Source organism: Ctenopharyngodon idella, chromosome 1 (assembly GCF_019924925.1).
Source record: "Ctenopharyngodon idella isolate HZGC_01 chromosome 1, HZGC01, whole genome shotgun sequence".
NCBI lineage: Eukaryota > Metazoa > Chordata > Actinopteri > Cypriniformes > Xenocyprididae > Ctenopharyngodon > Ctenopharyngodon idella.
The window spans coordinates 33,948,667-33,975,357 of record NC_067220.1 but is presented as its reverse complement, the minus strand read 5'-3'; the positions used below and the strand labels follow the sequence as shown (position 1 = coordinate 33,975,357).

Sequence of the window (26,691 nt, the reverse complement as noted above, 5' to 3'; positions counted from 1 at the left end):
CACCTTGGCATTTTTTTTTTTTATCTTTTAGAGATACATGTCACAACCATTAACAAAAACATTTCTTATAATAAATGATGTTTTATTAACAAAATTCGGGAGGAGCAAGTTCAGATAAATAACCTAATTAGCACAGGTGGAGAGCATTCAGTTAATCAACTCAACCAATGTCAAGAGGTATAAATTCAGCAGACTTACCTCTGTTCATCTGAGAGTTTATCAGCATTAGGACCCGCCCTACTTTCCCAACATGTCCAAAATCGAGCTCTCAAAAAATGAAAAATCCTTCGTCCTCGAGGAATCTTACCTCAATCCTCTGGCCTAAAGAATGATTATCCTCCACACGGCACCACCGCCGATCCCTCAGCGTTATCTCGCGGGTGTCAGCCCAAACAAACCGGCCCAGTATGCCGAGGCCTACCACGGGCAAAACATCCGCAATCTCTTTCCCCGTCTTTCTCATCTCCGGCTCATTCAATCCTTCCGGCCATAAAGAAATGGACAATAAAGCCCCTCAAATGCCAAGCTCATGTCTCGGGCAATGCTGCCCTCTTCCTGCAAAGGAATGGGCCTTCCTCCAGCGTCAGGCCGCGCCGCAGATTCATTTTCGGCCAGCTTGTGCACTCTCCACCCCACTGGCTCAAAACCGTAAGAACACAGCTCAAATCTTTTTCGTTTTCCTTGGTTGAATTTTGCTTCGTTTTGGTCGCTAAATCACGAGCACAGTTTATGCTATCTGGATACTCAATTTTGATTGGAAGAAATGGATGTTTCGAACCGTTTTCATAGATTTGCCTTTTCCGATCTAACGCGCTGCTTCCTTTTATCTTAAACGCACGCGTACAAACAGCTCGGACATCATGTGCAGTCAGATTGCACGCATAGTTGCACTCAGAATTATTAATAAGAACTTAACGTCAGCGCTGTCCTGAAATAAACATAAAACATAACGCTATGTAATTTTCAGTTCGTAATCAATTTGTTTCTGTTTTGAAGTAACTCAAAACCCAGCTTCACTATGGTTAAAGAGACTCTGCACAGACTGGTAAGACAAATTCATACACGCATTCGTTCTCACTAAAGAATTCAAATAAATTCCATGACATCTGTATAAGATAATTAATGTAATAGACTCAGATAACTGATGAAAATAACTGTTGAGTTGAGGGTTCCTCCTAGTGATGGGAGAAACAAAGCTTCTAAATCAATTGAACCATCGCTTCGAAAAAATGATTCACAGTTTCGCTCGGACCGTCACACGCCGGGGATGTCTACTGGTCAGAAGGGTAAATGCACCATAGTCAGTTCAAGCATGCATGGAAAAACATTTTACCAACCAGTTGCAACAGTTTTATTTAAAGTGTTAAATGCTATTAACAAATTATCTAATACCATTAGATAATACTATATCAGCTGAAGTATCGCATTACCATGCAGTATACTAAATGAACTAAACTTTCATAAATATATGAAAGCAGACCGGATTTTTCTCTGAATACTTCATTAATGAGAATGAGAACAGGCTTTTGTTACCAATCAAATGAATCATTGTAAACAAATTCAGCAATGTACAGTAGCAAAAGCTGCATGAAGTTAAATAGCATTTATGCATTTGCACTTCAATTACAATTGGAAAAAAAAAAAAAAAAAATTAATGAGGCTTAGTGAGTCAGCGACTCGCCCGATTTGTTCAAAACAGATTCATTTAGAAACTAAACAAAAGCGACGCTCTTGCTCGCGTCACGAACTATCAGGAGCATTTTTGCTGGCATGAAATTTCCAACCTTGACTGGAGAGGAGTACTAAAACACATAATACAATAATATTTATAAAAAATAAATAAATTAATTAAAAAACACAATTGACAAGAATCATGACATGATTGATAACGAGTGCAAAGCCGCTATATAGATGAATTGAATTGCATTTGTCTGAATCATCTTAGCAAAGATGTTTCTAGAAATAAACAATTACACCCGTTCCAGAAGTGGTCAAATGACTGAGGAAAACTGAGAATTCATTCTTATATAAAGATATTATGATGTTGATTAAGTGATGCTTGAGCTGCTGTTTTTTAAATAATAATAATAATAATAAAAATAACTTCAGACCTTTCTCCTGAAAAAATGCCGCACGAAAAAACAACTTTATCTCATTGCAAGATTAAGTGAAACATTGGGGAACAATAAGGCGCTAATTCTACACAGCATTTACTACACAGGGCACAATAGACAGGCAACGGCAGTCTCTTTGAATGTTTTTGCAGGCATGCACGTTCAAACGAAGTGTACCTGCCGCACATACAACATTCCTTACAGTACTACCGTACCGACAAATCTACCAATACAATGGCATTGCCAGTATTTTGAAGCTTTAGTATCACAATACTACTGGTACACCATGCAACCCTAATATGAAGTGTCAGTATTATGCATTATTTTATTAAATTGTTGTTACAATTATCGTTTTGTTTGCTTATGGAGGTCGCCAGCAAGATCAGAGCACAGATTTGACCTGAAATTCAGGCCGCTGGCTCCAAAGGTGGACCCTGAACCAACCTATTCACTTTTACAATTATTTGTTATGCACAGGAGCAGCAATCAAATCAAGTCACCTTTTATAGAGCTTTTTACATGCAGGCTGTGTCAGGGCAGCTCTACAGTGATAGCAAAATAATTTTGGCTGCACAGCAGCTCTAGAAGAAAATGGTGCCATTGTCTAGCTTAAGTAAGTTCAGTATTGATTCATTCCATCATAAAACCATTAGTTATTCATATAGTTCATTTATCTATACAACAGCTTTGAAGGAAAAGTGATGTCATCATTCAGGACAGTTCAGTTTGCAAACAATGGTGTGCAGTGAAGACAATGAAAGCAGATCAAAATATTGTTGAATATCAAGTGTCCCCAACTAAGCAAGCCAGAAGCAACAGCGGCAAGGAACCACAGCTGCCCCAAAAGGCCTCTCCGAGCATCAGATTCAAACACTCCAGTCGCTGGCCATCAGAGGCTTTAAGGATCTATATCCTATCCAATCGCTTCCATGTTAAAGAAGCTCAACGAACCCTTACCAGCCAAATTCTCCAGCTTCAGCTTCAGCTTGTTCTCTCCTTGAACAGATCGTTATCTCAATGCTCTCGCAGGAGCTCAGTTTGTCTGGCTGACCCTTCCACTGCAGCAGCAACGATGTCCCCTCTGCTCCCATAGAAGCCCAGTTCTATAGCTAAATTTGTCCTCTGCTGCAGCAGTATGTCTCCTCTGCTTCTGCTGAAACTCAGTTTTCTGGGGAGGGAAAAAAAAAAAAAAAAACTTTCTCTCCACCACTGACAAGGCTTACCCGTCCGATGCTGCGAGTCTTGATTTCCCATTGGATGCTGTGAGAGCCCTCCCAGTCAGTTTCCACCTTTTCTCCTTCCTCGTCCGGAGAGGCTTACCCGTCCTATGCTATGAGTATTGATCTCCCGTCGGATGCAGCGAGAGCCCTCCCGGTCAGTTTCCATCTTTTTAACTTTTTCCGTCTGACGAGGCTTACCCGTCCGACACAGTGAGTCTTGATCTCCCGTCGGATGCAGCGAGAGCCCTCCCGGTCAGCTTCCATCTTGTTATCCTTCTCTGTCCGGCGAGGCTCACCCGTCTGATGCCACAAGCATTGGTTTCCTGGAGCCTTGGTCTCCCATCTGATGCTACAAGAGCCTCCCGGTCAGTGCTTCCTTCCTCGTCCGGCGAGGCTTACCCATCCGAGGCCTTGAGCATTGGTCTCCTGGAGCCTTGGTCTCCCGTCGGATGCCGCGAGAGCCTCCCGGTCGTTCTTCTGTGCTTTACTTTCTGCCTGTCCACCAGCGAGGCTTACACGTCTGATGTCATGAGCCTTGGTCTCCCATTGGACACCGCGTGAGCCTCCTGGTCCGTGCTTCTTTCCTTGTCCGGCGAGGCTTACCCGTCCGAGGCCTTGAGCATTGGTCTCCTGGAGCCTTGGTTTCCCGTCAGACACTGCAAGAGCCTCCCGGTCGAGTCTCTGCTCTTTACTTTCCACCTGTATGCTAGCGAGGCTTACCCATCCGATGCCATGAGCATTGGTCTCCTGGAGCCTTGGTCTCCCATCGGATGCTGCGAGAGCTCTCCTGGCCCCTTTTGGCTGGTCATTCCTAAACCACGCTGCCCCTCGTCTTTCGGTCGGTAGGGCTCACCCGTTCGACACCGTGAGCATTGGTCTCCTGTCGGACGTAACCAGAGCCCTCCCGATCGGGCGCTCCAAATCACGCACTCCCTGTCAATTGGCCGGTAGGGCCCGTCTACCTGGCGATGCGCGATCCCGTGAGAGGCAGCACGGACCCCCCTGGTCGGACGGTTTAACTCATACTGCTCCTCATTTATCGGCCGGTAGGGCTTTACGCATCTGATACAAAGAGCATTGGTCTCCTGGAGCCTTGGTCTCCCATCAGATGTCACGAGAGCCCTCCTGATCGGTTGTTCCAAATTTCAACTACCCATCGTTTGTCGGCTAGTAGGGCCCGTCCGCCTGGTACAGTGATACGCTCCTGTTAGTAGCAACATGGGCTCTCCTGGTCAAGCGACCAGGCTTCTTGAAATGCCAGTAAGCCAATTCTCAGCGTCTTTTGGGGGTCTTTAGTCTGGCGGCTGTCCTTTGCTCTTTTGCTTTTTGGGGGGAGTACTCTGGGTTCGGGCCAAAATTCTGAGCTCGGAGCCCTCTCCACGGACAGCACGCCAAACATGCATAACTTTATTTAATTATATGGATATGTGAACTCATGAAATTATGTTTTATTAACAAAATTCGGGAGGAGCAAGTTCAGATAATTAACCTAATTAGCACAGGTGGACAGCATTCAGTTAATCAACTCAACCAATGTCAAGAGGTATAAATTCAGCAGACTTACCTCTGTTCATCTGAGAGTTTATCAGCATCCCTCCTCCACTCCATCTCCTCACTTCTAGTTCTATCTACTTTTACCACACCGGGGGGAGTACTCTGAGCTCGGAGCCCTCTCCCCAGACAGCACGCCAAATATGCATAACTTTACTCTATTTAATTATATGGATATGTGAACTCGTGAACTTGTTTTTAATGTAATAATGTGTAATAATGTGTGTGTGTCCATGAAACTAAAAGTCCATAAAAATGAAACTAACACACACACACACACACACACACAAAGTAAACAACCATAAACAAAACATTCCTGTAAGAAAATGCTTTCTTTATTATAAGTTATTATAAGAAATGTTTTTGTTAATGGTTGTGACATTTATCTAAATGATAAAAACCGTAAGCTTTTCTCATTATCTGTGTATATTTAAAGCTGCAGTCCGTAAGTTGTGCCTCTTTGTCGCAAAACTGTTTGAAACCTGCAATTGCAGTTATTTGCGGAATTATCATCTTTACGTGGGTTGTGCATCGGCATGGATGAATCTAATGTTTTGAGGAGAATGTGTGGCTGTCAGTCACCACACCGGTGGATACTGTACAGGTACTTCAGAATCACAGATTGTAGTCTTGAAAGTATGACCAAAATAAGAATTTTCACCAGAAAATGTCATCTGAACAAGTAAGTAACAAATGTGACCCTGGACCACAAAACCAGTCATAAGGGTCAATTTTTTTAAATTTAGATTTATACATTATCTGAATAAATAAGCTTTCCATTGATGCATGTTTTGTTAGGATAGTACAATATTTGGCCGAGATACAGCTATTTGAAAATCTGGAATCTGAGGGTGCCTGAGGAACCTGAAAGAGAGAGAAGGAAAAAGGCAGAGGTGAAGGAGAGTACACAGAAGAAAGTAACTGATGGACACCTAAGGATCATCATCTGGAGAAGATGCACTGTGGAAGCACAGTAAACAAACTTCACAAAACATATGTTTTATTTTAGTCTATCCAGGTTTACTCAGATGCTGCTTTAAATCTCAAGATTAAGATACCGTCATTGTCTTGCATTTTATGGTAAAAAGAACAAGTAATCTTGAAATCTTGAAAAAAAGTCTTGAGATATACAGTACTCTGCAAAAGTCTTAGGCATATTAGTATTTTCACCAAAAAAAATAAATTAATTAAATGGTTTTAAGTCAGTTATTTATGTGATACAAGAAGAAACTGAGACAAACTAAATCCTAAAGAACTGCAGCAACTTCTTCAAGATGCTTGAAGAAACCTACCTCGCACTGTGAAATGTTTTAGGCACTTGTGTGAAAATCCTGTAAAGTGAGGATGCTTTCAAAAAATAAGTCATAAATAGATTTCATTTATCAATTAACTTCTATTAGTTAATAAAATAAAATCAATATTTGATGGGACCACCCTTTGCATTTAAAACATCTTTTGTCATATAGGTACTCTTGCACAGTTTTTCAGGCAGCTTTGCAGGTAGGTTTCTTCAAGATGGAGATGTTGGAGATGGAGATGTTGCAGTTCTTCTGGATTTATCATGTAAAACTGAAGACTAGAGTAATTACTGATGAAAAATAAATGTGTGGCCTTTGTACAAAAGATCAGATCTCCTTGTTTCCATTGAAGCACAAGATGCTATTTGTAACATTCTTAAATCATGCTGGAGAACATGAAAATCAGATTTTACACAAACTACAAAAGCTCTTTTTGAAAATTAAATTAGAAAAACTTAAGTAAAAATGCAGTATAATGGAAGCAGACTATAGTGATCTCACTACTAACTTTTGGACCCCATTGTATGTTGTAAATAAAATCTATTTAATCTATACAATAAATACTGTGACTCAAAACACTTACAATCATCCATGCAACATGCCTAAAATAAGACAAAATTTCAACATACCTCAAGATGATGTTATTATACGGTGATGAAAGTGTTGCCAAGTCAAAATAGCGACAGCAGAAACCTCACAGACAGGACTAACACAGTTAAAAGACTAAGATGGTTCATTAGAGTATTACTGTAAACATTTAAGTAGACAGAATTTGCTTAACTTCAAAGGTCATCTGATTATCAGTATTCACTTCGTCCTTCCTCTTTATTATAATTGTTGGTAAATTTTCTGTTATTTTCAGTTAACTTCTCTAAGAAATAATTGTCAGATCCACTATAATACCGCCGCGGACCCCTGGTTGAAGACCCTCGTCTTAGAACCCTACAGAGATGTTAAACTTTAAAAGAAACATTTAAAACACATAATAAACATTTCATTTGTTGATCTATGTGCTTAATTTCAGATGGCTGTAATAAAATATATTAATAATTTTTCTCTTTTTTGTGACAGCAATGACTTCCTCATTACTTCCTAATTCCTCCCTCGGCCACTTGTCCCCCTCATAGCTCCACTGTCCCCTTCTGCAGACAATGATCTCTCACACCCTGAACAATGACACTCGAGTGAACCTGGCAGTGGTGAGTGTGCATGGTGTGGTGTCCACTCTGGGCATCCTGGAAAATGGACTGGTGCTGTGGGTGCTTAGTTGCTGTCTTCATCACAAGACGAAGTGTGGGTTCTCAATCTGGCGCTGTCGGACTTCCTAACCACACTAACCTTGCCGCTTTTCACTTATTACCTACTGATGGACCACAGCTGGGAGTTGGGCGGACCATTGTGTGTGGCCCAGGCCTCAATCTTTTTTAATCAACATGTTTGTTTCTGCCTTCCTACTGGCTGTGATATCGCTGGAACGTTGTTTGTTGGTGACTAAGCCGGTGTGGACTCAGAACCGTCGCACTGTGTCGGCAGCATGGAAGATCTGCGGCCTAGGATGGGCGCTGGCGGCGGTAAACATGTCTCTGTATTTCATATTCCATTCCGTCGTGCTTAAGCAGGATGGCCGCAAACTTTGCTATCATGATTTTGCACTCTATTCCTCCCAGAGCACGCTGCATACAGACTGTAAGGTGCGTGACGCAGCGACAGCAGTGTCCAAAGTGTTGCTGGCGTTCGTCCTGCTGCTGGTAGACATTGCCGTCAGTTACGCTTGCTTTGTTTTAGAGCTGCGGGCTCGCAGGAAGAGGGTCAAGAGTAGAAGGTTTCATGAAAATGGTTGTCTCTGTGATCGCAACCTTTATTCTCTGCTGGCTGCCCTACCATGTTTTCTGCTTGCTGGAAGTGACGGCTCAGTACAAGACAGAGATTGCGGATCTGGTGGAGGTGTCCTTACCTGTCGCAACAACATTCACTTTCCTGAACTCTGTGTTGAATCCGATTATCTACACATTTAGCTGTCCAAACTTCTGCACTCGAATCCGCCAAAGTCTAGAGGTGCTTTACGAAGGGCTGGTGGAGGAAGTTGGGCCATTAGTGCTGGTTACTGAAAGAATGAGGAAAAAAGATATATGGTCTTCCATTTCACTCAGCTCTCCAACCCCTCTCAGAGTTCCCCGCATCCAGCATGACTCCCAGGGCTCCATCAACCTCCTCGGCTTTAAAAGCCATCCCACAAATGAGATAGAGAGAGATGACAAAATGTAACTTCATCATGTGGAGTAACATTACCTGGTACTGACGCCTGATGTTTCTGAGTGGACTACGGTCTACCAACTAGAGTTTACAATCATGGGATGGCCTTATAAGCCTTTATCTTTTTCTGTGTCTCTTTCCTGGTTTGATTTAAGCCATAGTCATACTGGATTACCTCTGAGGTTGTTGTGATTTTGAGAATATTAAAGAGAGTATGTCCTTACCACTGGTGAAAACAAATGAACTAAAAACAAAAATCCCTCAATCACAGACAAAGAAACATGGCCCATATTCCTGTCTCTGTTCTCTCACATTGCTTAGATTACTGACTACATACATGCATACACACAAAATTTCTGCTAATTTTAACCCAGGCCACACATACACACATTGCTAAAAACATTTGTTTACACAGGTATGGAAAACTGGACTGCAGTTTCACTCAATATACACTAATATTAGCCATAAAGAGACTACATGAAAACATGAATGTTTGTCTTGAAGCTTCTCATCAGTATATTTTGTGTTGTCTGAGCTTGTCTTTTTATAAAGGAAAAACAAGTTTTAACTAGAATACAGACTAGAAACACAACTTTTAACTAAACACTAGACTACTGTACAATAAAACAAAATAAAAATAAAATCTAATTACAAATTATATTATCAATTTAAATAAAACAAAGTTACAAAAATTACATGAAAGTCATGTTTTGTGGAACAAAAAATAAAATGTTTTGAAAATGTAAAATGTCCGTGTGATGTTGCGGAAGCGGGGGGAAAACAGGCAGAAGCGAAGATCTGTATGCAGGGATTTTAATGAAGTGGCAAAGCAACAACAAGGAACACTGAGAACAAAGAACAAAAACACAGCAACCATTCATACACAACAACAGTGTTGCCAACTGCTTTCAACTGAAAGTAGCTAAAACTGGTAACTAGATGACATCATAATGGCAAATTCATTGATCTATATAAATATGAATAGAGATCAGTAGCAAAATAAGAATCTAGATAAGGTTTGTCCAAGAAGTTGCTAGATTTGTCCCTAAACTTTTGAAAAAAGCCTCAAAAGGGGTGGGGAAGTCACTAAATCTAGTGACAAAATCCCTAAATTGGCAACATTGGCATTTCATCTTACGCAGGCGCAGAACGGACGTGCTACTTGGCCGTCGGCTGTCGAGTGTCGGTTTGGTGTGTCAGGGCAACTTTGGACCCAGACACTGCCGAAGTGAGCCAACCCCACAGTCTGCTTTTGTCGCCACTAGTTCGTCAGCGTCGGCTTGGTGTGTTCCTGCCTTAAGTGGCCGGTGAGTGTGTGTGTGTGTGTGTGTATATATATATATATATATATATATATATATATATATATGTCGCCCCTGACATTGATCGCTATGGAAACCAGCACTCAAGCTCAACGGCATGATTGAGAGCACATGAAGCTCATTTCTCCCTCAATCAGAGAGGTTCATAAGGAGCTCTACCCCAAGGCTAAACATTGAAGGATTTACCAAGAAGAAAGTAATGTTTTGTTTTTTCTCCCATTTTTTTCCAGAAACTGACTAAGGCTCCCAACCATGCAAAAGAACATCAGCCAAGATCACCAGCATAGAGAAAGACATGCACCAGAGCACAGAAGAGGGAAAACGCACAGCTAAACTCATCACATTTGAGTATTATTTAAATAAAAGGCCCCTCTGGTGTAATAGTTAAGAACTGCAGCCCTCTTGCCCTTAATTTTTCCACCCCGCTATACATATGGGTAGAAATTTCAATTGAGTACTGTGAATTGTCTGCAGCACATGAGCTGCATGAACAAGTTTGTGTAAAACCTGATGATCATGTTATCCAGCATGATTTGAGAACGTTCCAAAGAGTGTCTTGTGTGTAGCAAGAACATCTGATCAACATTATAAATTTGCTTACTTAAGTGGCCTTGAAATAGTGCTGAATCTCAAATATATTTTTTCCTCATTTACCATAATTTTCAAAATAGAAAATCTTTATTTATTTCCAAGATTTAAAGTCATAGACTGGTCTTTTGTAACGTACAAAATCTCCACTGTATCTGTACACACAGTGAGTGCTGACCCAGTTTTCATTAGCAGCAGTTGTTAACAAGAGATCATGTGAGAGTGGGGAAAAAAGTAGAAATTAGTGAACGGATGGAGAACAGAGTGGACAGACGGAACAGTTCATGTTTAAAGCTGTAAAGGAGTGAGCTCTGTGCTGTAACAGTATGAAACAGATGCTCTTAGTGGTATTAAACCTCCATGTATGCGTCACTAGCAGCTTGAAGCTTCTCTGGGACAAAGGGAATGAGGAAACAAGCTGTGAAGAGCAAGCAAATCAAGAAGTGTTTTAGAGTGTATGTGTTCACTGATTCATTGTCATACAATTAGTATCAAGCTCAGCAAGAAAGCACATTTTCATATTCTTCCCGTAGCTAATATTTAAATTAAGCAGCCCAGAATGACGATTGTTGTTGTTGCACCAGCCTTTACAGCAAACAGATTATCAACTGAAAGCATTTCTATCATCTTTGTGAGTGTGACATAAGTTCCTCGAGATCAGAACAAAATGTACCATGCAGATCATAGGGGATCAGTTGCCTCTGTGGATTTTTTCTTTATTCTTCCCTCCTAATCTTACATAACATTAGTTTATGTCAAACTTCACCAATCTTCATGTATAAACAAAAGCACTGCTGTGGAATGTGAGTCTTACCCCCTACTTATTGAAACTGCTGTTTGTCAGGACATCTGGTTTTTGATCAAGGACTGATTTCAGAAGATGCATCCAGAAGGTTGTATGGGTAGTTGGTAATATTGAACTGCAATAAAAAAAATAAAGAAGTTTAATATTTTTTTTATATTACATTTTCAGCATTTGGCTGGGCAGAAAATGACACAACATAAAACAAAGCATAAAATTATCTATTCGAATTGTTTTTTTTTTGTTTGTTTTTTAGTAAGCAATTTCAAGTAAAATATGGAAATTGACATGAACTCAAATGCAAATAAACAATAGAAATAGACATACAATTAAAAGAATAATGTCATCATTCCCACAAATGACTAATCATGAATTTACATATCTTCTAAAATTATTATTATTTTAAAAAGTCCTCAACAACATTTTTAGAAGGTAAATGATTTAATTTAGAATGACCCATATAGATGTGACAATGTAAATTAATGGTGTTGGGTGGAAATAGAGGATGAAAAATTATAGACAAGAACATGAACATGTAAGAGGATTTTGCGAGAGAGCAGGAGACAGGATAAAGGATTAAATCAGATGTAAATCAGGAAAAAAGAATGAGAGATGAAACATTTCTCCTTATCTACAGTCTAATCACACAATGCCGGTACATCAATCTACTGTCTGATAAAATAAAATGAATATAGTTGTTGTGGGAATAATAAGAAATGCATTTTAATATGCCTTCAGAATTGTGTCGCAACACAAAAGGTGAGATCAAGATATAAAATGGAACCGAATATGGATTATATGTTTGGAGAATCGGTTTTCTTTTGACTTAAAAAAACAAATAGAAACTATTAGAATCAAGTTTTCTCGTGATGATGTTATACTGTTGTGTCTGGCAATGGAAAAATATTCTCCATATTAATTTTACACAGAGCATCTATACAGCGAAGGGGGGAGGAGACAGAGAACCTACATATGAATGAGTGAGAGAGAGCAAGAGACGCAGGGACCGTATTAGAGAGAAACAGTTAGAGAGAGACTGAATGAAAAAGAAAAAACATGAGCGAATGAGAGAGAGAGGAGGGGCGATTGATGTCCAGAGATGGAAACACTCAATGTAATTTTCTGCAACAGAATCTAAACAGACAGAGTGAGAGGCAGAAACAGAGCCGTAGAAAAGCATTAATGCTCATCAGTCGTCACAGAGAAAAATGTCTATGGAAGCAGGCAGCGTGGAAACCATTGAGGTTCCTCAAGACAAGATTGTCAAAAAGGTACGTGACCTTTGAGACTTATGATGATATGGAGCACAACTGATTGAAAAAGTAGTAAATCTGGCAGATTGACACAACAGTATGTTAATGAAAAAGACATGCTTGAGGTAAATGGGGCAAACTAGGACTTGTAACACTTTTTAGTCCAGCTAATGTTTTTAGGGTATGGCTTTCTGTACAGGCACATACATTAAAGTTTTCAACAAAATAAAAATTCTGAACACAAATGAACCATTTTCGCAAAAATCGACATACAGAAATTGTAATTTATAAATAAAAACATATCATAAAATACAATGTTACCATGAAAAAGTTTAGGGTCACTAAGATTTTTTTTTTATGTTTTTGAAAGAAGTCCCTTATGCTCACCAAGGCTGCATTTATTAGATCAAAATCACAGTAAAACAATATTGAAATATTACAACTTAAAATAAGAGAAGTTCTCTGTTTTAATTTTGTAATTTTAAAATGTAATTTATTTCTGTGGTGGCAAAGCTGAATTTCACGAGTCATTGGTCCAGGGTTCAGTATCACATGATCCTTCAAAAATCATTCTAATATGCTGATTTGGTGCTCAAGTAATATTTCTTATTGTTATCAATGGTGTGCTGTTGTGCTGCTTGATATCTTTGTAGAAAAAGTGATACTTTTTTCAACCATGATACTTAAAAAAAAAAAAACTCACTGACCCCAAACTTTTGAACAGTAGTTTATGTAAGCAATAAGGTCCGAGAGGCTGTGCTGTATCATGAATAAGTAACGGCTGAAGGCCGTTGTTAATCACGACAAGAAGCGGAGTGTGTCAGTCAGTAGCGAAGACTTTTATATTAAAAAGACTGAATTGTTGTGAACACGGAACTGACAAATGCTTTGACTAGCGCTGTCAGTCACGGGAAAACCCCTTAACTGTTAAAAGGACAAGATAATACATTGGACATTTAAACAGATTTTTTATTATGAACGTAGGACTGACCTGAAGGAAAATGCTAAATCTGAATGCAGGTTCTCACAATACTTTTCTAGTTCTGCATAATACAGTAAGCTTCAATGAACAATATCAATTGAGAACAAACAGTTTACATTGCTAAGAGTGGTTGCTAAGGGTGTAGTGATACACAGAACCGTTGTGTAAAGCGGTCATAGCCATGTTTTATTGTGAATAAAACACAGCTATTGACCAATCAGAATCAAGGACATATATTTTATTTTTTTACAAAATATAATAAATTATGGTGGGACAGAAAAAAGCACAACAAATGCAACCACTGTTGCAGAGAAAACAAGTATTTGTCAAACTGTACTTTCCTCAAAACCTCATAGTTTTTGATATATATAGCCCATTTGATAGGCTAACTAGTCCCAGTCTTCACATATCATAATTAGAGCTCAAATTTGATCACATGCTCTCTGATGCTCTTTTGCTCCATGTAGGGGTCCTTTAGGAAGAAGATAGAGAAGCTGAGGAGATGGAGCACCTCTTCAGGTGGTGGTAGCTTCAAACGGCCCACCCAAAACCAAAACCCTCAGTCTGAACTCGCCCACTGAACCTGAGGCAGAGCCCTTCAGAGGAGAGACGGAGCGCAGGAAACTCAGACCCATTGTGGCATCTGTCTTTGGTCAGGTATGGACTGCTGTGTCACAGGAGCAGTTATTCATGTTTCTGCTTTGTGCTGAGCTGAACTGAGCTGTTGTATTGTCAGTCATAATCTTGATTTAAACAAATGTTTTGGTCTGCTGAACTCATGGTTATGGTTAATTATGGATAACATTAAGTTATTTCAGTACACAGGCAGTGAACATCAAGCAGGGGTTCATGCAAAAGTGTTTCTTTATGAAGTACGTGATGATGCAATTTATACTTTTGAGCAACAAGACATGAACTAAAAAAACTCTCATATACCTGTCATACAGTATCCTCAAAAGAGGTGCTGTGATAGTTAATGCATATGGTGGGAAACAGCATTATCAGTGAGACAATGCTGAAGGGCAGGTTTATCAGCACCTATTAAATATTCATTCATGCTTTAACAGTGTTTGTTATGCTGATGGATACTGTAAACACTGTCCAAAATCTGTTCATGCGTGATTTTAAAGTCTGGATTATGTGCAGTTTTGTGCTTGGGTTGTGCTTTCTCTTTAATGTTTGATGTTAAATGCACGTCTTTCTGTCTGATATTCATTTTCAACAGAAATGTCACTTATTAGCTTGTATGACAGCATAGTTCTCTCAGTTTTGACCTCAAAGTTTGCCAAAAATAATCCCATGAGCCTATTTTCTTTTTATAAACAATTTTACCCAGATCAAATCCGATGCCTGTTAAATTGTACTCAGACAATTGTATTTAAGTATATTACCTATTGGAAGCTAAATATTTTAAGTGGTCAGGACCAGGCAGCAGAATAAACATGTTACTACTGATGTTAACTGCAATTTTTTGCTGAAAATCTGAAGAAACAGAATGGTTCCCTTCCTCATTCCCTCACATTTACTCTTTCCAGCCAGCAGTTCATTCATTCTTAAACCTTTCACACAACAGCAATCATAATAATCATTGATTCATTTTTTCCTACAAACGCTCTGCTTTCAGGGGATTATGGGGCTGTGCTAGAGGAAAATGTGAAAGTGTATTAGGTATTATCTATTATTCATCACACCTTATCCTTTAAAGCTTGTATTCCCACACATAATGAATGCATTGCACACAACACTTGTAGAGCTTTCCATTAAATCCCTGTATTTTACTTTTCACTCATCCACTAAGCTAGAGTGTGACTAACCAAACTTGGCATGATGACTAAGTCAGAATTTCTCTCACCCTTCAAATTCTCTAACTGGCACTGACATAATAATCTAATAAATAACTTAATAAATTAATTAATAAGAACTTCAATATTTTCATTAACCCCAAATAAACTCACTAATTTTGTTTGCAATGACATCACACCAGTTCGCTCTTCAATTTTGTTTGAAGTATATCAGGGCCTTAAAGGGTTAGTTTACCCAAAAATGAAAATTCTGCCATTAATTACTCACTCTCATGTTGTTCTAAATCCATAAGACCTTCGTCCATCTTCAGAACACAAATTAAGATATTTTTGATGAAATCTAAGAGCTTTCTGTCCTCCATTGATAGCCTACACAACTACCACTTTCAAGCTCAAGAAAGGTAGTAAAGACATCATTAAAGTAATCCATGTGACTCCAGTGGTTTAACCTCAATTTTATGAAGCGATGTGAGTGCAAAAAAACATAATTTACCACTTTATTTACAAAATAAGAATCTCCAACATGCATTCCCACAACAGCGTCTGCTCTCGCGTCAACAAAACAATGCATGTTTTTTTTTTGTTTTTTTTTAATGCAAACAAAGCACAATGGAGGGACAGAAAGCTCTCAGATTTCAATAAAAAGATCTTAATTTGTGTTCCAAAGATGAATGAAAGTCTTATGGGTTTAAAAGAACATGAAGGTGAGTAAATAATGACCGAATGGGGTGAACTAACCCTTTAAGCCAGTGATGTAAAATTTTTCATAGATGATATGTGATGACTTTATTATTAAGTATCACACTGATCCTAAAATTTTAAGAATGTTTTTAGGCTTTTTAAGGGCTTTGGTCTCTAGACCCCATATAGAACATAAAGGTTAGTAAATTATGATAATGAAAATAAAAGTAACAACAATACACCACCCTTTGGTGTTTCAGAATCTAATAACAATAGATAATCTTATAAAGAAAAACACAAGTCTGAGCAAGGGAAACTCATCTACAGTGTAGGGATTGAATCTTGGATATCATTATTTAATCAAAGAAAAACAGCAACACTGGGATGGAGGAAAGGAGGAAGACTGAAAGGCTGGGAGAAGAGAGTGAGGCATGAAAGAAAAAGAATAGGACAGGATTATATGGGTGAGATTAACGACTCAAGAGATCAAATCTAAAAACTGATTCACACAAGAACTCTCTTGTGATCACTCCAGCTTTGGCCATCGTAATAATAACACATCAGACACTAGATGTGGTGACAGCTTTGTGATCATATGAATACCCAACATATCACATACTAAACCTAAAGCATGTTCCGTTTGCAACAGGATTTTCCAATAAATCTAATTTGTGTATGAAACAGTTCAGTATATGTGATATCGAATTCACAATGTCACTGCCAATTTGCTGCATTAAAATTAATATTTATCTATGTACAGGCAATTTTATGTCCCATGGGGTGATGTTATATCTACAGTTTTCAGCTTTTTAATTTGGAAAATGAAAATCGCATTCATTATTTTTTCTATCAAGTGCTTTATATGTATTTACACTCACCACACACCTGTTCAACTGCACGTTAACGCAAGTATCTAATCAGCCAATCATATGGCATCAACTTAATGCATTTAGGCATGTGGACATGGTCAATCTGAACATCAGAATGGGGATGAAAGGTGATTTAAGTGACTTTGAACGTGGCATGATTGTTGGTGCCAGACGGGCTGGTTTAAGTATTTCAGAAACTGCTGATCTAATGGGATTTTACGCATAACCATCTCTAGGGTTTACAGAGAGTGGTCTGAAAAAGAGAACATATCCAGTTCTGTGGGCGAAAATACCTTGTTGTCAGATGTCAGAGGAGAATGGCCAGGCTGGTTCAAGCAACAGTAACTCAAATAAGCACTTCTTAGCCACAGAAGAGCATCTTTGAACACACAACACGTCGAAACTTAAAGCAGATGGTCGTCAGCAGCAGAAAACCACAGCAGGTGCCACTCCTGTCAGCTAACAACAGGAAACTGAGTCTTCTCATGAGCTAACCAAAATTGAAAAATAGAAGATTGGAAAAAACATTGCCTGGTCTGATGAGTCTCGATTTCTGCTGCAACATTAAGATGGCAGGGTCAGAATTTAGCTTAAACAACATGAAAGCATGGATCTATCCTGCCTTGTATAAACAGTACATGCTGGTGCTGGTGGTGTAATGGTGTGGTGGACATTTTCTTGGCACATGTTGGGCTCCTTAGTACCAACTGAGCATCGTTTAAACATCACAGCCTACCTTAGTATTGTTGCTGACCATGCCCATCCCTTTATGCATGGATAACACATCATGCCACAAAGTTTAAATCATCTCAAACTGGTTTCTTGAACATGACAGTGAGTTCACTATACTCAATGGCCTCCACAGTCACCAGATCTTAATCAATAGAGCACCTTTGGGATGTGAACAGGGGATTTGCATCATGGATGTGCAGCCGATAAATCTGCAGCAACTGCGTCATGCTATCATGTCAAATATGGACCAAAATCTCTGAGGAATGTTTACAGCACCTTGTTGAATTTATGCCAGGAAGAATTGAGGCAGTTCTGAAGACAAAAGTGGGTCCAACCTGGTACTAACAAGGTGTACTTAATAAAGTGGCCGGTGAGTGTATATTATGTTATCCTCTTCCCAGACCCAGACTTGGAGTCTTACACTGTGAAAATTCTGCATAATATATTAATTCAAAATATGAATAAATCACATATAAAAGAACAAATAAAAATACAGTGTAAATTAATCATAAAATATTTAAATATAGGGTCGGAGGGGAGGGGACACCATTCAAGCTATAATAATGTCAAACTGAAAAGTATTAAAAATTAAAGTAATATTTCTGTGAATTTAGGATACAACACATGCTAACCGCCACACAAACATTCAGCCTTCAGTTGGCATCCTTTTTCCTCCCTGCTTGTATCTCCCTGTTGCATGTCTCTACTCATGTTTTGGCCTTAATCCATCGACAGCCCACCAATATACAGCAGACAACCCAAATCTCCTCTATAGCCCACACACATATACACAATTACAGAAGCTGTTTGAATCAGCAGAAATGAGACGCTCTACATTTCACCGTATGTCAGTTGTCTGGCTGTCTTACAAATAAAATTATTTAATCCACCAATCAGAGGCCGGGTCTCTATGGGTAACCCAATTAGGAGCCGCTCTGTACAGCGTAGCCGACTGTTTCTTTATTACATGGAAAACAATTATGACTGATAATTCTGTAAGCTATCCCTTTAACCCTTAAAATCCTAGATAAATTTTTTGGGATCATGATGGTATTATATATATACACACAGTATATATGTATATATATATATATATATATATATATAGTAACCTATTCTAGCAATCAGCATCAAGTGTCATGTATCATTTTTAACAGAAGAACTTCTCATTTAAAGTCCCAGTTTTATCTGAGAATAAATGACTTTACCAGAATTTTAAGAAAAATGCCAGCAACAATTTCCTAAGCCATTATAGTCATTTATTACAATATTATTCTGACTGATTTTCAGTAAAAAAAATAAAAATAAATAAATAAATAAATAAATAAATAAAGGCACTGAGCTTTATAATAACTGCTGCATAATTCTAGCCCTGCTGTCTGCGCTTTAATGCTAATCAAATAGCAAAAGACAAAAAACAGCACAATATTCCTGACTAAGCAACTTTTGTAACTTTCATAAGTGTAGCGGACCCCATCCGAATGATGAGCAAAACTTTACTGATGTTTTATTAAGTTTATTGCGTCCGTTTTCACTAAAAAAAATAATTAAAAAATTCACCGTAAGAGCTAAACAAGAATGCACATTAAACTCTCTCTCTCTCCGTTGCATTATCATCAACATACAGCGAATTAAACACTTATTACAACTAACAGTACATAAATACATACAGATCTCGTGCCTTTTCGGGGGATGCTTAATAAACTGACAATCTTTAAATCTGCAAAATATCTCTGAAGAACTGCGTGCTCTTCTTGTCAAATAAGAGTCCCGCCTTATTAAAGGAGATCTCATACATATTTAAACTTACAAAAATATTAACATGTATACAAAAACAAATTAGAAGATTAATCATAATAGTCTGTTACAATAAAGGTTAATATGTATTTAATTTATACAGTGAAGAATATACAGTGCTATTTTACATTTGTTTACTTTATTTCTGTACCTGAAAACTATTAAACCTACCTAAACAACACTGTTTATTTTATATATATCTTATATAGCTTTTAGGATTTAACTTACTCATTAAAACCAGTAGCCCGTCACTGCAGAACACTCAAGATCCAGGGGGCGGAGTCGGGTAGGTTAAGGTATATGTAAAGTGGGAGGAGTTGGATCTAGAATCAGGGGGTGGAGATGGGTAGGTTTAGAGCCAGAGGGCGGAGACGGGTAGGTTTAGGGATATGTAAAGTGGGAGGAGTTGGATCTAGAACCAGGGGGTGGAGACGGGTAGGTTTAGGGATATGTAAAGTGGGAGGGGTTGGATCTAGATCCTGGATCTTGTGTTCTGCAGTGAGGACCATCTCATTAAAACAGTGACTTGCCCTACTGGCGGCTGTAGTTTCATATTTAAAAAAGTAGCCCTTATTCCATTTTTCCAATCATTTCTACATTAAAATGTTATATTTAAAACATTAATTTCTTAACATAATTTATGCAAAACCCATCTACTGATTTTGTTGATAGTGATTTCATTTGGTAATAGACATACTGTGTCTTTTTATTCGAATTGAATTGATGGATTAAATGTAAGAATCTGACATAAGAGGACAGATACGACAATAAATTTTTATAATACTATTCATCATGGCTTTATTGCTCAGTGTTATTTCAGGGGTTTGATCTTCTCTCAACTGAGAGAGCACATCCTGTATTTTATTGTATTATAATGACTATTTAATATTACAAACTTTGGCTAGGCTAGGCATGTTACATATTAATTGTCCTATGAACCTCAAAGCATATTTTAATTTTTGTGTACTTTGTGCCACTCCATAATGACGTTCCAGTTGAGGTCATTTGTAGCGTAGGCCCCCTAAGTCCATCCCTGAGGACTCTATATGGTATTTGTAATATTAAAGAGAGTTAGTTTTGTAGGTTATTTATTTTTGTGTTATAAAGTTATAACCATTGGTAAGAAGGGTATGCAGTTAATAGAGGTCCTCTCTCAATACACAAAATATGCTCTCAATATGCTCTTTGTGGTTAATGAATAGATACAGCAGTTGTTTCAGCTAGGCACCGTTATGGCAGTATTTTAAAAATACATATCGTTTGCGAAATTGAAACCAGTATACCGGATGAACTGGTTTACCACCCAGCACTAGTGTTAATGTACAATCACAGAAAATGTGTGAGAAAATGTGGGCTGTGCAGATTAACCTCTGCTGATCCATTAATCTGAAAGTAGAGACACATTAGTCCACTGATGATCAAAGCCTATGAAGGTTTAGAGTCAAGTGTATTCTTTGATGCACCAGTGCAGTAAATGTGGATTACATGCACATATGCACATAAATGTATACATGTTTGCTAGAGCTGCACGGCGATTCGGCTCTGTCTATAAACCTTTGGAAACCTTTGACAAGTATGATCACAGCAAACATTCAAATCTGCGTTGCCGCTGAGCCAGAGAGAGCAGTTGTCATGTGTAGGTGTGATACAGCTTTACAAACAGTCTTTTCTACCACACAGTATCATTATTTCTGTTACAAACATTGAAATTATCACAGAAGTACTGGGATGAAAGTTTAGTTTGGATATAAAAACTGATCATTTACGGTAGTGACCAGAATATAGTAAATCACTTTTTGAAAGAAACTTGATGCTCGCTTCATATAAAGATTGTATCAGTTACATCATTTCACCAGTAGGTGGCGACAAGTGACTGTTAAAAAATGTATTTGTCATTGAATCGTTTATTAAAGAGATTTGTTCAAAAACATTGATTCATCCAGAAATGAAACAAGTAAAAGGTGTGTTCGGCTTGAAGTGATGCTGCGCAGAACGATTGGTGTATGACATCCAAGTACCGCAAGAGCTATTAGAGAGAAGACGGCTCTCGTATGCTTTCAAATCTCTCTCACAGTACTTTGATGTCATACACCGATCTGTCTGCACAGCGCCGTTTAAAAATTGTGTCTCAATATATCTAGAATCGTGCAGCTCTAATGTTTACCGTTATTTTTTAATTTTTTTTGACAAACTGCATATAACGCACTTCCAACGCACTGGTATCTGTTGGCTGTGCAAATGAATTCATATAAGTCAAGAGGAAAGCCAAATGCTGCTGTTGCATTTGGATGCGTATATAACAATTCACAATTGATTGGTCTTCTCTGCTATAGACAGGAATATTTACCAGATTTTTTTCCTCAGAGACTGTGGGCTAGGATGGCCTCCTGGTTATTGTTCTGTTGCAGGATGTAGATGTGATTTTGCGGGACAATGCGGGTCACGTGAGAGAGATAAATGTAATACTATGTACTATTGATTTACATTAGTTGGAAAGCATATTTGCCATTACGTTGGATGATAACATATTTTAAACCGCCAATAAGCTTTGGTAATTGTGAGCAGCTCTGTGACTGGCACTCAATTTGCCAAGGTTTGAGTGATACAATGTAATGTATTTTACACAGCAGTGCTTCTCAAACCTGTCCTGGGGACCCCCCACCACTCTCTCTCCTTTAACACACCTGATTCAACTTGTCAGCTCATTAGTAGACTGGAAGAATTGAATTGGGTAGGGGTGGGGCGTTGCCAGGACAGGTTTGAGAAGCACTGCTCTACAGGACCTATTTAGTCTGCTAATGAACTGAGTAACAGGCTAGTAGGTAAAAATTACATTTTATACTGAAATAAATTCCCTTAAGTTGCAGGATTTTTTCCTGGATTTTTCTCCATATAGTGGACTTTAATGGCTACCAACGGTTTGAAGGTCCAAGTTGCGGTTTCAGTGCAGCTTCAAAGGGCTCTACACGATCCTAGCCGAGGAATAAGGGTTTTATTTAGCGAAATGATCAGCCATTTTCAACAAAAAATAAAAATATATATATCTTTTTTAACCACAAGTGGCTAACAAGTGGCTAAATGGGACTACACAGGCAGTCGGGGACATTAAACGTCATCACTCTGAGAAGGTAAGCTCAGTCTGCTTTTACAGCCTCATTATGCTCATAATTGTACTCTTCTAAACTATTCTAACTCAAACGTGCTTGGAAAATGTTTTTAGATAAAAACTGAAAGAGTTGTCGGAAGCTTAGCGATGGTGACGTTGAAGTAGAGCGACTGTGGTGTAGTTCGTTTATAGCCTACCTTTAGCTTTTTACTTCTGGCGACTGCATTTAGGCTTCAAACTTAATAAAAGTTATGTTCATCTGTGAAAACTATCTTGATGGACAAAACGTGTAAGTGTCATAACCCTTTGTTAAACACAGAGCTTATTTTTTGCGATTTTCCAAAAGTCTATGGGAAAAATGCATAGGCTTTCGATCGAGGGAACCCGTGCGCCGCTAACTTCCGGGTTGGCCTACAAAGTGACGTCATACCTGCACCACTCTATAGACCCTTTTCACAGACTGTGATGACGCGTTTTAACAGTCATCAACATCGTAAATCCTGCAAAGTTTTTTATATTTTCATTTTTTTAAAAAGGTATGTACATTTATAACGCCATACTTTGTATTATATTACCTTTGCATTAAATTACAAGAAACTAGTTAACGCTGCTGTGAGGGTATTTCTAATACAGCATCTATGGGAGTGATGGTAAAATTTACGTTTTTCTCTCTTCTGACTGCCGTTATCAGTCTCTATCTATTTTTTTCCTCTTTTTGAAAATTGTGAAAACACTATTGTGGAGTTTTTCTTTTGCTATTTGAGAAAATGGGGACACAAAAAATATATTTAATGTATTCTCTTATTCACCAACATAGAATTTTACCCAACTATGACGACTTCCGCTTCGAGAAACCCGGAAATGTGAAAAGGGTCCATTGGAACGTCCTAAGCCCTTCATCACTTGGAATCTGCTATGGAGTTGATTTATTATTTACATTTTTTTTCCCCTTACAAAACTGTTTAATGCAGAATTCTATATGTATATAGGTGTGTTTGAGCTGTTTTAGATATTTTAAAAAAATAATTAATATATCATAGAGTTGTTTGTGGTGGGGTAAATTAAACGCAATATGCGGTGACGTCACAGTAGTGTTGCATTGTGGTATATGGAGCTGCCTGAAGTGTACATATGAAGTAGACTCGCTCCCTCGGTCAAAATCGAGGGAGCGAGGGTCTATCCATATAAACTTCCCTCGTCCACTTTATGAAGTGGAACGCACTTCAAAATGGCAGCAGGGATTCCCCCGAGGGGAAGTGCTTAGGGAAGTTCGCGAGTGTGTGTCTAAAATTGGAGTGGAACGCAACCATGTAGTAGGCCACAAGGCCTTCAAAACACATCTGGCTGTTATATTATTCAAACTATTTCTACAATGTTTTTTTTATATATATATATGATTGATAAAACATTCCATCATTTTCTCTCCTTTGTAAACAAGTAACTGTTGAAAAACATTTTTATTATGGGCTAAATTGTTCTGGGGGACAGGTGTAATTTTTTTTTTTTCATACATTAAATTACTGTAACACAGTAAATATTAGAATTATGTATTAAAACATCTTGGTCTGGGACAAGGACAAAACAATAAAATCTATAGGCTATGTAAAACGTTTCTTAAAAGCAGCAAAAATAAAAGATAAAGGTATGGTTTAAACGTTTCCAATGTAGTTCCAATGTGATCTTCATATAACCAAAAATAAATCAATAAATAAAAAATGTTTAAATCTAGGCCTATAAGTTTTCATAAAAACATCAGGCCCTGGTATATAACAGTGCCTGAGGTTTAATCTTTCCAATGACCAATCAAACACTTGTCAAGTCAACACAGTGTGCCATTTAAGATGAATGGAAAGCCCCATTCAACCTCTACTCACCTACAGTATGGAACTTCATATGCCACTGCTTCACTGTGACCATGTTTACTTCTTATGAGATCCTTCAGTAATTTGGGTTTCATTTGAAAGTCTTCACCTGGCGTTCAACACAAGCATGTTTTATGACTCAGTGAAGTAAGCTAAAATCGAATTAGCTTGACAGGTGAACTCTGATAATAATCGTTTTTTATAAATAAGGAAAGAGGCGAATTTCATTTCTTCTCCGTTTAGTTTATCGGGCTCATTTCTGCATAGAAGCGAATGACGTTGCCTCATTTGAATATTTATTGTGATTGGTCAGTTTATACAGAGAGGAGCGTTTAAAGGGTTAGTTCACCCAAAAATAAAATAATGTCATTTATTACTCACCCTCATGCCACCCTCAAGACCTTCGTTAATCTTCGGAACACAAATTAAGATATTTTTGTTGAAATCCGATGGTTCAGTGAGGCCTCCATAGCCAGCAATGACATTTCCTCTCTCAAGATCCATTAATGTACTAAAACCATATTTAAATCAGTTCATGTGAGTACAGTGGTTCAATATTAATATTATAAAGCGAAATAACAAAACAAAAACAAAATAACGACTTATTTAGTGATGGCCGATTTCAAAACACTGCTTCAGGAAGATTCGGAGCATAATGAATCAGCGTGTCGAATCAGCGGTTCGGAGCGCCGAAGTCACGTGATTTCAGCAATTTGGCGGTTTGACACGCGATCCGAATCATGATTCGACACAAAAGATTCATTACGCTCCAAAGCTTAATGAAGCAGTGTTTTGAAATCGCCATCACTATATAAGTCGTTATTTTGTTTTTTCTGGCACACCAAAAATATTCTCGTCGCTTTATAATATTAATATTGAACCACTGTACTCACATGAACTGATTTAAATATGTTTTTAGTACATTAATGGATCTTGAAAGAGGAAATGTCATTGCTCCCTATGTAGGCCTCATTGAGCCATCGGATTTCAACAAAAAATATCTTAATTTGTGTTCTGAAGATGAACGAAGGTCTTACGGGTGTGGAACGGCATGAGGGTGAGTAATAAATGACATTATTTTCATTTTTGGGTGAACTAACCCTTTAAGCAATTATCGTCAACATCCTCCTCATTCCCGCTGATGTGTAAACTTGTTGACTGTTTATCCTTCACTCCCTGCCCCTGGTCCAACCTTATATTTTTGTACATACACACAATTTGCATGTCTACAAAACAAATGCATTTATTACGCATAAGCCTTTAGAACAAAAGATCTTTAAGAAAATGACAAACACAAGAAGTCAGATGAGTCCAAACTTTTGTCTTTTTTTTTTTTTTTTTTTTTTAAATAAATCTAGTTCATTTTTTAATTGCATTATTTATTTTTATTTTTTATTTTTATTTTTCATTATTTATTTTTATTTTTTTATTTTCTATCACTTTTTAAACAGTGCTGATTATCAAAAATGCCTGTTTGTTTGCTGCCCCCTAGTGGTTATCTTTACATAATGCAGTTGCCGAAGCTAGAGCGAATTCTGAATAAAGCTCTCTCTCTCTCTCTCTCTCTCATATATATATATATATATATATATATATATGTATATGTTTGTAGCTCTAGGTTATTATTCTAAAGGGATTTGAAAAATTCTCTTTTATAAATAGCTAATAAATAATTAATCATATTTAAATTATCCATATTCTTATACAAGGACATAACACTGCCCTCTTGTGCTAGGGGGGTTTGTAAGAGCTATGTTAATAAATAGTGTAAAATTATTGAAATGCCATACTGTTGTATTACATAACAGCCTTAAAACTCTGTCAATCTAATCTATCAATCAATCTATAAATTTCTATCAATCCAATCTTTAATTTGATCTTGAAATATCTTAGCTATGGATAAAGAGAGGGAGAGAGAAATACTTTTTTTAAAAAAAAATCTAGCATGAAATCTAAAGAGATTACATGGTAATATTGCATGTGGGATTGAATGCAGTAATACCTTGATCTGGTCTAGGAGAGGTGAAAAGAGCAAGAGATCTCTGGGGAAAAAAAAGAAAGAAAGAAAAAAACATGTTTTGCACTCACCTTTGCGCACTGTAATAATCTCATAGACAGGCATATTTTCTTTTCCACCAGTGTTCACTAGATTTGATGTTTATCATAACAAGTAAGTCTGTAAATGTTCCCTCCAACCCCCCCTAATTCCAAGAATAAGTTCTTTGGCCATTAATCATATTTCGGGGTTGTGAGCAGGTTAAAGCAATGTTAATGGGTCTGGGACTAGTTGTCGCACAGAAATATATTTATTTATTTAATTTTTAATTTATTTATTTAAATGAGTAGTATTTCATCTTTGGGATACTGTCCAAAAATATATAGGCTAGTTGGTATAAATCTGGCCCGTGGCATCAATTCTAAATGAAACATGCTTCCGACAACTTAGGCCTATTCTTAGT

General features: G+C 37.9%; 1 protein-coding gene and 1 long non-coding RNA gene across 2 annotated transcripts; one reads left to right on the top strand and one right to left on the bottom strand.

The window, feature by feature from the left end:
- The first annotated feature begins 6,400 nt into the window (after positions 1–6,400).
- LOC127512032 (prostaglandin D2 receptor 2-like) lies at positions 6,401–10,045 on the top strand. Its single transcript, XM_051892574.1, is given in 6 exon segments — positions 6,401–6,466; positions 7,311–7,470; positions 7,473–7,609; positions 7,611–7,990; positions 7,992–8,265; positions 9,989–10,045. Coding segments are annotated over 6 exon segments (1,074 nt in total).
- A 475-nt stretch (positions 10,046–10,520) lies between these two features.
- Positions 10,521–24,500, bottom strand: LOC127517457 (uncharacterized). Its single transcript, XR_007931251.1, has 3 exons — positions 24,245–24,500; positions 11,161–11,266; positions 10,521–10,764 (listed from the first exon to the last, which is right to left on the bottom strand). It is a non-coding gene; the product is annotated as an uncharacterized LOC127517457 (long non-coding RNA).
- Between the last annotated feature and the right edge of the window lie 2,191 nt (positions 24,501–26,691).